General features: G+C 31.0%; 1 protein-coding gene across 1 annotated transcript; it reads left to right on the top strand.

Annotated features, from left to right (window-relative positions):
* Positions 1-5,709: 5,709 nt before the first annotated feature.
* LOC127900575 (receptor-like protein 56) lies at positions 5,710-11,646 on the top strand. The gene is made up of 2 exons (XM_052435729.1): positions 5,710-6,031; positions 10,922-11,646. The coding sequence occupies exons 1-2, from the start codon at positions 5,710-5,712 to the stop codon at positions 11,644-11,646; spliced, it is 1,047 nt and encodes a 348-aa protein (XP_052291689.1).
* Positions 11,647-12,714: the final 1,068 nt, after the last annotated feature.

A 12,714-nucleotide genomic window follows, 5' to 3' on the forward strand; every position in this document is an offset into this window, starting at 1 on the left:
GACATCCACAAACTCTTCCAATGCTTGGCGTATTCATCAGGCATCTCTACAACCTAATCAGGTTTTATCTCCAACAACGCTACCAAGTAAGAGTTCTCTTTCTATTTCAAGCCTTTTGTAAATTGTCCCATAGATTGAAGTGATGGTTCTGATTTGCCATGAACTAAGAATTAGCATGGTACAACCCATGGTGTGTCTGTTCCTATGATGAAGATGTTCTTTCAATAGGGCATCAATTGTATCATTGCACCATAAAGAATTCCATACCAAGAATTAAATCAAAGTCATTAAGAGGCATGACAATAAATTTTACCATTTTCTGCCAACTTTCTACCCATAGTGAACTTTGCACAGCCCCTTGAACACCCACACTCGCAAAATTTATAGCCTTTACTTTGCTGCCCACAGCCGTTATTTTCAAACCCAAATGTGCCACTTTATGGGATGCAAGAAAGCTAGTTGTGGCTCCCGTATCCAACATAGCACGCAGTTCCCTCCCATCTACCAAAACAATCGTGATCATCAACCCATGATTGAAGCTATTGCACATGACCTCTTCCCTTAAAGTGTTCATCAACTATAATGGATTCATCCAAGAAGTACTTGTCTTGGTCATTAAAGATTCTACCTTCATCTCCTTGACCATAGCATTAAGTTGTGTCCGCTTTGGGCAATCCCTTGCCCAGTGTGGTCCGTCACATATGAAGCATCCTAAGCTTTTCTTGTTGTGTCCATATTTCGGTTTGGCTTTCCCCGCAAAGCCCTTTTTCTTTTCACTATCACGCTTAGAAGGACCAGATTTCTTCGAATCTTTATTCTTTTTAGGTTCGAATGGAGAAGAACTCACAAATAGGGGTGGGGTTTCAACCGTTAGCGAAAGGACTAAAACCTAAAGTCTAAACACATTACACACGTACACACCAGACGACAAACACTTAGAACTCACAAACATTGAAACACACAAACAACACACAGACTCATCACTCACGCACATAGCCACACAAGACACAACCCTGAAGGCCTGAAGTCTTAACCCTTTTCAATCTGCTGCCGAAACCGACGCCCAACAAGCAAGAGCCAACAGCCGCGATTTGCTGTAATGCTGCTCCAATCCCGCGTTCTGCTGCCGCGATTTGCAGCCATGATCTGCTGTCGCCATCTGCTGTCATCTACTGCCGCGGCCCGACCCGAGCTTTCTCCCTTTGTGGCTTTGTGACCCGAACCCAATTTTGAAGCTTTGAAGTTTCATAACTTTCAATATTTCATGGTATATACTATATAGTTATATATGCTTAATTATTGGTTATTATTATGTAATTAGTTATTATTTGATTGTTGTAATTATGTATTTTTAAATGTTAGTAATAAAATCAAGAAAATTGGTGTATTTATGATTTAAATCTAAACCTGATCCTACCCGAATTTAACCCGAATTATTGACCTAACCTGATCCGATCCGAATTATGGTTTCATTCGGATTGATTTTTGTCTAACCTGAACAACCTGAAACCCGATTAGGTTGACTCGAACCCGATTTTGCCTACCCCTACTCGCAAACCTAAAATCAACCAAACTTTCAGCAGCAGCAATCGCCATAGGCAAGTCACACACAGCCTACCTTCTAGTTCGGTTTGCACCCATGGTTGCAAACCACTCATGAAATTGAACAGCTTATCTTAATCGGACATGTTCTTGATATCAAGCATTAAAGAACTAAATTCTTTGACATAATCCCTGATTGAACCGGTATGCTTGAGCTTCTTTAAGCCCACTATCTAACTCGCATTACCCAGCATGAATTGACCCTTCAACTCTCGCTTCAGTAAGTACCATGTCTCGATAGCTGGTCGGTTGGCTTCAGCATCCTCTTGGAGTCTACTGCGCGACCAAAGATTTGCATCCCCCTCGAGATATATGCTTGTAATGGAAACTCGCTCCGCTTCGGGTATCCGAGCAGCCTTGAAATACTGCTACATATCCTACAGGAAGTTCTCCATCTCTTTGGCACTTCGCGTACCCGCAAATGGTTTCGGCTCCAAAACTTTTATTTTCGAAGGCCCTGCCTCCAAATGCATGAAAGTTGTGCTCAATGCGTGCTTTAGCAACAACCCCCTGGCCTGTTGCTTGTGTGTGGCTCTTGCTAGTGTGCTTGTGCGTGTGCGCTCCCTTGCGCACCTCCCCGCTGTCCATTAGCATGCGCGGCCATGCTGCCTGGCGCGCTCACCCACAGTTTGTGCACATGCCTCGCGCGCCTTCGCGTGCACGCTATCCCACGGAGCACTTGTGCGCTACCTCATAAATATCTTGCGCGCTGTCCATCAGCCTGCTTAGTTATCACACCCTAGCTTGCGCGCAGACTTGCCTTGCTTTCGTGCCTTCCCTCTCACATCTGTTGTGTAGCCATGCTTAGTACAAGGCTGCAAGCCAAACATTGGCGTGACTCAAGTTTTAAGGCTATAACACTTTACCACTAGGCGAGCCCAATATTTATGGATGCTGCAATTTTTGTTTATCTATTTATTAGTTAGTATAATTAATAATTTTTTTTGTTATTCAAAATTATTTAAAGTTAAGTATATATTGTAGGAAAGCATAATTTCTAGACATCTCCTTATTAATCATTCATTATGACATAAATGATGAAATATTGTCCCAAAATGTTTAATTTTAAAGAGAAATTTATGCGCTGAAAAAATATATTTTTTGATGATTAAAATAATATTTGTCACAAAAATGTTGAATAAGAAACTAGTTACTGTATTTTAAAACAAAAATTATTGGTCACAGTATATAACATAAGTCAAGACAATGTTATTCGTTATGGTTTCAAAAGTTTGTCATCATAAATACTATTCTAAGACCAAATATAAATATATCATAAAAAGTTAAATTTCTTGTACAGACTATTTTACTAAATTTAGTGAAGCCAATAAAATAATATTTGGCTGCAGATATTGTTGCAAATTTAGATCTCAATTAATCGCACCGATTTGATTTTTGGTGGGATTATCTTGCATTCATGGGGAGTACTACATTTAATTACTGTCAATTAAGTTGCTTCTTAGAACTTTTTAGGTTTGATTTTTCAATTATTTATGCTATTCTTTTTACTACCGTATTTCTCTTATTTTTAAGGGAAAACGACACTTCTGTTCAAGGGCAGATCCACATACAAGCTAGTGTGTGCAATTGATTCTGCTCAAGAATTAAAAAAAAAAATCTAAATGGGGCAAATTTATAAAAAAATTCTGATATTGGGGTCAATTTTATAAATTATTAATTTTTATCATGGTTACACCCCCAATGAATTAAGCTAGCGTTTACATTTTGGATTGGAGTGAGAATCCTAAGAAGTGAGAGTCCTACAATTGAGAGTGGAGTGGGAGTGTGAATATGTTATTTACTTATACATGAATTAAAGTATGGAATGAAGACCAGAATTCAATTTATGTGTTTACTTTGTCTTGGATTGTGAGTAAATAATTTTAAATTATAATTTTACCCTTATTTGAAGAATTGTAGTTTTTAATTACAAAGTTAAAAAAATATATATTTGAAGAATAAAATATTTATTTTATTATATTTGTAAATTTATAATAATTATTAATATTCTTAATTATGTACACCAAATTTGTTTATTAATTCTAATTTTAATTATGTAAATTAAAAATTATTGATAAGGGCAACATAAATGAAACATTTTTACTATTAACATAGTCCAAAATGAATATTTTCTTAGAATAAATTATTTATTATTATTAATTATTAATATTAAATAAATATAATACTCTAATTTTTAAATAAATATAATAATATTATTTAAATAAATATAATATAATTTAAATATAATATAATTATTTTAAATTTATTATTATATTAAATAATAATATTTTCTTAGAATAAACTATTTATTGTTATTAATTATTAATATTAAATAAATATAATACTATTTTTTAAATAAATATAATAATATTATAGTTTCAAATAAAGATAGTATACAATAATATTATTAATTCTCTATTAATATAATAATATCATTTTTAAGTAATTTTAATTTAGAATCAATGCAAATTATTATTTAATTAAATATAATATTATTATTTATTTTATGTTATTAAATATAATTATATTAAATTAAACAAAAATGACTACTCTCACTCCTCACTCTAAAAATGGGTGTGGCCCACGGAGTGGGATTTCTAATCCCCCCTATAAATGTGTAAGTAAACACCGGAGTGGGAAGAATCCATATTCCTCACTTACACTCCATAAAGTAAACACAATATTAAGTTTCTATATCCGCCCATACTTTTGTTCCTCTTAAATATTATTTTCACCATTTAGTTTCTTAATAAATTTTTAATATCTCATCATTTCATCTTCAATGTTAAAACAATTACAGAAAAAAAAAACATAATTAAAGAGTAAATGTAATCTATCTCTAGTAGAAAAAAAAAAAAAAAAAAGCCCCCAGTAGTACTCAAGCCTTGAATTCAAGGCTCATCAGTATAATGCATTAAAAAAAAGTTAAATGTAATCTTTTAACAAACAATTAACTATTTTAGTTTGTAAAAATTATAGATATTCAATTATATGTGAAAATACCACATACAGTCACACATCATTCAACTTATCATAGACCTGGATGATAAAACAAATTCTATAAAAAGACGAAAATGTCATTGTCACTATTAGTATTAATAACACCACCATTGCTTTATTGGCAACCGACATGAGGGCTATTGCCTTTTATAAAAGGCAGTGAAAACCCAATTTAAAAAATAGGCATTGATTTTCACTTTTCTTTGTTTATTCTAAAGCCATCTTTGTTCTCGACTCTGAGCTATCCGTTCTTCCCAGTAAATTAGTGATAGAGTCAATCAACCAATAAATCATTAAGAATGGAAAATGCCCAGCTTTTACAAGTCAAGCGTGGAGTACACATTTTTATGTTAAAAGATGGTTGAGTGGTGAATCTGGTGATTACTTTTCACTTTGCAGCCTGCCTAACCAATTTCAAAGCGTGTTTCATGGATGATTTATTTTTATGAATTGGAAACTAGCACCAATAGATTTTTCTCTGTAAATATAAAAAGTTTAAATGAATATTTTCAATTACTGTTTCAAAATGTCTTTCTAAAATTACGATAAATCTAATAGCTAATAGAAATATTTCATTATATAAATCAAATTTGAAATTTGTAAGGAAAAATGTAAAAATATTGGTTTTCAAATATTTTTTATATATTTTTAAATTTAAAATTAGTGAGGAAACAAATATAACAGTATTGGTCTTAAAATCTAAAATTCAAAACGTGTATCAATTACAAGAGAAAAAAAAGAGTGGTATTCATATTATTTTAATTTGAAAAAACAAACACTTAAACTCATATTCAATTATTCATATTTGATTATTTCTTTTGGTCGGGAGAAAATCCTCTTTATGTCGAAACTACCACGTCAGCAATAGCTCATTAACGTCCCTGTCATGCATGCATTATGAAGCTAGATTTGACATTTTTTAATTTTATTGTGAAATGAATCTTTCACCATAACAAATTAATCCCTTATATATATATATAAGTCTGCAATAAATGAACATCGAGTGCAGCAATTTAAGTGAGGGTTAATCTTGTGAGTGTTTTGCTTAAAATAATGAATATGTTTTTGTTTAAGCTCTTAGCGTGGGTTTCCATATGCTTTATTCAAATGCACGGATACAGAGGTTGCTTGGAAACAGAGAGGACTGCTCTGTTGGAAATCAAGAGATTCTTTATTGCAGTCAGGGATACTGGATATAAAGACGAAATTCTAACTTCATGGGTTGATGATGAAATGTCTGATTGTTGTCGTTGGGAGCAAGTTAAATGCGTTAATGCCACCACACGACGGGTGAAGGAACTGTCACTCGATGGAATTACGCTGGGGGCGAATTCTGGATTTCTAAATTTGTCAATGTTTCTGCCTTTCCAAGAATTGGAGAGTCTTGACTTGTCTTACAACTCTTTTTATGGTGTCTATGAGAAAGAAGGTATGTATGTACATCCATTTGTGCAAAGTCCTGATTTGCTGATCAATTCCAAGTGTAATGAACCCTCCTTTGTGCAAAAGCTACAAAATGCAAAAAATATATTTATTAATTATTGTTGTTGTTCTTAAATTCTTGGGCTCATTTACTTTCGGCCTTCGACAATTTTCACAATTACACTGAAAAGAAAAATGTAAAACCAATTTCATGGGGAAAAAAAACAAAAGCAAAATTCTTCAATTGCGATTAATACCTGCCTTTTCCGCAGCTTAGCATTGGGAGTTTGAAGTGGCTGAAGATTTTGAATCTTTATTCTAATAACGTCAACAACAGTCTACTACCAAGTTTGACTACAATAATTTCACTTACAAATTTGAGTCTGGGGTACTGTGGAATTGAAGGTTTCATACCCAATCAAGGTATGTTTATTTAATTTTCTTTTTCTTTTTTTTAAGGCATTGGTTGGTAAAGTATAAATTAATTTTTTTACCACATATTTCCGCGGGATTCAAACGATCAGTCAAATAAAAATATTTGATAACAACTAGGTTAAAATGTGATTGCTTGATATTTATATTGTAAAACTAAAGTGTTCGGATTCTAACTTTTTGTATTTATTTATCTATATATTTATTCATTCCATTCTATATATTTGTTTTGGATCTAAGTGAGAATAATATAGGCGTTTCCGTAGCAGAGCCAGGTAAGAAGTCGCAGAATTAAAAATGTCTAATTGTTTGAAGAAAATAAAAGAAAAGAAAAACCATATCTAAGATCATTTCTTCTCTTGGTGCAGGATTAGCTAAATTAAGAAACTTAGAAGGCGTTGGATCTAAGTTACTATGATTTAAACAGTTCTCTTGAAAGCCTAGGTAATAATTCGCATGGTTGTTTTTTCGACATTAGAATTGAATATCCATATTTGAAAGATAAGAATTTTTTAAGGATGCATTTAATTTTTTTTAGGAAGCGTTTGATTTTATTTTTCAAATGACATACTAAATAAGTTTTCTTTATTTCTTGTCGTACATCATAAATGAAGAATGACTGGTTGAAAATAATATCAAATAGGTCCTTAATCTTTAACTAGTTTTATCGAAATAAATTAAAAATAACTTTTAGAAAAACACGAGTATATAGAGAAGTCATCAAATGAACGCATAATGAAGTGAACAAATCCTCCCCAAACAAAATCATATTTTTCAGCACTTTAGTCACAAACAAGGTTTCTATAATCGATAAATATGGGCAATTTGATTCCAATTTTCATGGCAGTTTATAAGTGTTTAAGCTACACCCTTAGTAGTTTAAATTTAAAAAAAAAAATGCAACGCCACTCAGTTATGATTGTGACAAGGGTGGGAGTATTTATACCTTAAAAACTATTTCGAACACCCAACTTTAAATTAAATTTTATATTATTAAGTTACCTATAGTTAATTTAATACTAAGTACATTATCTATAGTTAATTTAATATTAAGTACAACCTTATACAATCGAATAAAAAATATATTATTCTTGACACTAAAACTACATCCGTACCAAAAACCCGAATTTTAATTTCCTCAATACCGTCAATTTTGGTCTTGAATTTTCATTTTACATTATATTTCTTGCATACTAGAGGTTTATCAAACAATAATAAAATTAAAGCTTCGGACACCTTTTCTTTTTTCTGTCTCTCCTTGTTGATTTCGTGAAACTTAAATCTAATATATTTTCTTGATTAATTAGTGACTATAAGTTATGAAGAATTATATTATTGGTAATATTTGTCTATGATTATCCAACTTTTACATTAGTAAGATCCAACACATTCATGATAATAAATTAGTGAGAATAAAATTTGTTCAAGCAAATAACTCTCCAACATTCACATGGAATGAGATGGGATTTCCATTCATTCCTAACAAGTTTAGCTATAATCTATTAAAAAAAAAGAAGAAGAAAGAAAAAAACCTTCATTCATTCCGAAGATAAGTTTAGAGATCATTTCAAATAAGTTCTTTGTTGTAAAAATTATTTTTACAAATGTAGAAATAAAAATATTTATAGCCAAAGAGTTTAAGTCTTGATTGGGATTACTTTTCGGAGACTCAAAAGTGATTTTGAAAAGTTAAAAACTAATTTTAGTGTTTGGTAAAAAATTTTTATAAATCACTTTTGGCAAAATCAATCCATTCTACGGTAGATTTTTGAAAAAGAGGGAAGGAGTAACTCTTCAAAATCTAATTTTGAGAAATACTTTTATACTTAATATAATTCTATATATTTCCTCATATATATTATAAAAATTCAAAATTATCCTTATTAATTAGGAAATAAAATCATTAACTTTAAAGAGATTATTATTATTACTAATTATTTTGAGATAACAAAATAAAAAATGAAATTAATAATATAAAATATATATTATAGTTATCAATTATTATATGTACAAAATAAAAAAATTATATACATGCTTATAAATATTTAAATAAATTTGATTCAATATTATTTCTAATTCAGTCATTTATATTCTTACTATCATTTAATATTAGGATTTACCAAACACATACATCTATTTTTAAACCTTATAGTACTTTAAAAATAAATTTTACTGAAAGTTTAACTGATTCTTTTCACAGTTAATTATTTTTACAGCAAACCTAACACCAATTATTTTAAAAGTTATAGCATTACCAACTAAGCTCTTATTTGACGACAATCATGGATTTTGGTATTAAAATTTAAAAAGTTGTATTAATAAAAGTCTAAATGATATAATTTATGAAAAGTGGTGTTTGAGTAAATAGATGTTCATAGTACTTGTTCGGGCGCAAATAACTCCACTCTTATGACGAATACTTCCATAGAGAAAAACACCCCTTGGACCTTAACCCAAAATGTGGTTATATATATTTTGAAGTTGGGTAGTGATATTCCCCGCACACCACGCACTAACATGAAAAATAAGCTACGAACTGAAGCAAACCATTTAATCCTCATGTACTGGAATTTCAGTAATTAAAACCTTAAAAATTAGTACGATGACAGTAAATTAAATTACAAAATACAATACCAAACAAAATTAAAAGACTTTAGGTATCTTTGCGCGCCAAAATCTGAATGTCCATTACATATTTCTTCATGATGAATTGATAATGGCAGTTGGTTGCTCTTATTTTTAGTTTTCTTTGTTGCCTGGCTTCTTTTATAACTTAAAAAGATGCTTCTGGAGACCAAATATAATGAGGCAAAGCAATTGCTCCTAGGGTAATATTGGTAATAAGTGGGGTTTATTTAAATATCTCTTGGTCTATATAATTTATTTTTATTATTTTATATTTTCATTCAACTAATAAATTAATGGTAAATCAGTTTATATAAGAGTTTATAGTTGTATCATCACTCTTACACAAAAGATGGGGTGGAAATATCGCCATGATAAAAATTAAATATCTTAAGTCAAGTTAAAATATAATTAAATACCTATATGTTTAAACTATTATAAATATCCCATAACTTTAAAAAGGACATAAAACAATATAAAACCGTAAAAATAAATAATTTAAAAAATTAGTTAAATCCAAGGGGATAAAATTGTTATACCACTTGTAAAAAAATAACAAAATAAAAGATTATCATTTCTAGTCAAGACATTTTAAAATCATTCTACGTAAACTATTAAAATTTGTAAAGTAATATTACTCATTTTAACCCAATCCCTTCCACATTTATCTAGTTAAACTATAAATTAAAATTTATTAATTTAAAACAAAATAAATGTTTTATTAAAATTTAAAAAATATTGTTATTCATCTTAAACCAAGCTCTTGCATAATTCTATTCATTTTCTAGTTTTAGAAAAATAAATTCAATTAAATTAATTGTTTCAAGTTAAAAAATCTTATCATGTGATTTATCTATTTTTAGCTCTTTTTTAATAAGAAAAAATATTTTTAAATACAAATTAGTGCAGCTTGATTTAGATTAGAGGCAGAACAAGCCCACTTTAGCTAATAGCAGCCAAGACTTTTTCTTTAAAAGGGCCGAAGAGTATTAAAAAAATCAATACAAACTTCTAATTTAAATAAGCATTCATTAGCATAACCAAAAAAAAAGTTTTTTTGATAATATATTAATATTTCAATAAGATTTCACATTCTCTATCAAAACATATTGTTCAGTAAAGAATGAAAATTATAAAAAAAAATCTCAAATTTGAGCATTACTTCTTTCAAAGTACAAAAATATTCTTGACGATTTAGGGGCATGGCTCTTGGTTAAGGATTGAAAGTTCAACGTTAGTTGAACTCTTACTGAGAGAAATTAGACTTTTTAATACATATTTTTTCTTAAAGAATGTATCTCGCGTCTAAACAATAAAAATATTATTTTTATTTACAAAGGTCAGTAGGCGTTGGGCCCAGTAAGTGGACTATTTGGTTCGCTTTTTTGATCTTATACAGACTTCTTCTTAGTCTAAAAGATTATTCTTCTTTGTTTTATTTGTACAAATATTTTTATGTTGTATATTATTTTTTTTATAATTTTTCTTATAGGGGTAATAGCCCCTGCCTGTCTCTTCTAAATTCCAGCCCTGATTTAGATAATTATTTTATTATTTCAGTAATTTAGCAATATAAAAATTTTTATTTTTAGTCTAAAAAATTTAATTTAAAAAATGTTGAAAGATCTTGAGTTAATAACATGAATAGTTTTTAAAAAAAAAATGTTGAAAGGCTTCTGTAGAAGAAACATAGTATTAAAAATTTACAAGGAAGCACCACCTGATAGGTAAAGTAATTTTATTACAGATGAAAGTGTCAAATGTACAAAACTACAAATGTCACCGATTTAGAACTTGAATCTTTTAATAAATTTTGACTCCTTTATTTTTCACCTTTCAGGAATATGTGAGTTGAAAAATCTTTTTGAGCTGAATTTTGGAGGAAATAAGTTTGAAGGTCATCTTCCTCAGTGTCTCAACAATCTTACCCACCTCAAAGTTCTTGATGTTTCTTCCAATAAGTTAAGTGGAATTTTACCTTCAGTAATTGCAAACCTCACATCCCTTGAATATTTGGCTCTTTACGACAACAGATTTAAAGGGCGCTTGTTTTCATTCTATTCATTAGCTAACCTCTCGAAATTTGAGGCCTTCCAACTATCGATGGAAACCGATTTGTTACAAGTCGAAATAGAAAACTGCCTCCCTACGTTTCAACTGAAAGTCCTCAGTTTACCCAACTGCAACTTAGGTGCCATTCCTAATTTTCTTCTACTCCAATTTAACTTAAAATACCTTGATCTCTCTCACAATAAGTTGGCTGGCAATTTCCCAACTTGGTTGTTGGAAAACAACACAAAATTGGAACTTTTGTACTTGGTTAACAACTCATTCTCAGGGTTTCAACTGACCAGTGCCCAACATGGTTTGCTTAGTCTAGATATTTCTAGTAACAGTTTCACTGGTGAGCTCCCGCAGAATATGGATATTGTCCTTCCGAAATTGGTCTATATGAATGTATCAAAAAATAGTTTTGAAGGCAATATTCCTTCTTCTATTGGCAAGATGCAAGGGCTTCGTTTTCTGGACGTGTCTAATAACAATTTTGCAGGAGAATTATCCTAATCTCCAGTTACCAATTGCTTCTCGCTAGAATGAGTTGCCACTTACATGAACATGACTCAATTGTGGGCGTTATATCTGCACAATGATAATTTCAGTCGGAAGATTAAAGATGGATTGTTAAGGTCCACTGAATTAGAAGACTTAGATATATCCAACAACATCTTGTCTGGTCATATTCCTTCTTGGATGGGCAATTTCTCACATCTTCATACTCTGTCAATGTCCAACAATCATTTGGAAGGTAATATTCCAGTCCAATGCCAGAATCTTGCAGGTCTTTACATTCCAGATATCTCCGAAAATAATTTGTCCGGATCCATGATATCTACCCTGAATCTTTCATCAGTGGCGTGCCTTTATTTGCAAAATAATGCTCTTGGTGACAGATTTGTAAAACTGAACACTTCTTATTGATAAATCAACAACCGTATATAAATACATTATAAGATAATTGAAGATCTTATAAACTAGGGAAGTTACAAACTGAATCCTATATCTATGGGTGACAGCTAGATACATACAAACTGAAATGGAAGTCTAAGTTTATCAGTTTCAATTGATTATCATCTCTATTATGCCCCCTCAAGATGGAGCTCGGGAGAGAAGTCCAATCTTGTGTTTAAGTCGAAGAAAACGTTGTTTTGGAAGTGGCTTGGTAAGAGCGTCAGCAAGCTGATCGTCAGAAGAGACATGAACGACGCGAAGAGTACCATGTTGAACTTGATCCCGGATAAAATGGAAATCTATTGCAACATGCTTCATTCGGGAATGAAAAATTGGATTGGAACATAGCTGAGTTGCTCCAATATTATCATAGTAAATGACAGGGCAATTGGGAAGTGAAATGCCAAGATCAGTCAAGAGATAACAAATGAAATTAAGTTCAACAGCTGTATTTGCGACGGAACGATACTCTGCCTCAGTGGAGGATCTAGCAACAGTTCGTTGCTTTTTAGAACTTCAAGAGATAGGAGTTTTACCAAGATATACAACATAAGCACTGGTTGAGCAAAAAGTATCCTTGTCCCCTGCCCAATCAGCATCAGAAAAGGCATGTAAACTAAGAGA

The sequence above is a fragment of the Citrus sinensis genome, chromosome 3 (genome assembly GCF_022201045.2).
Source record: "Citrus sinensis cultivar Valencia sweet orange chromosome 3, DVS_A1.0, whole genome shotgun sequence".
NCBI classification, from domain to species: Eukaryota; Viridiplantae; Streptophyta; class Magnoliopsida; order Sapindales; family Rutaceae; genus Citrus; species Citrus sinensis.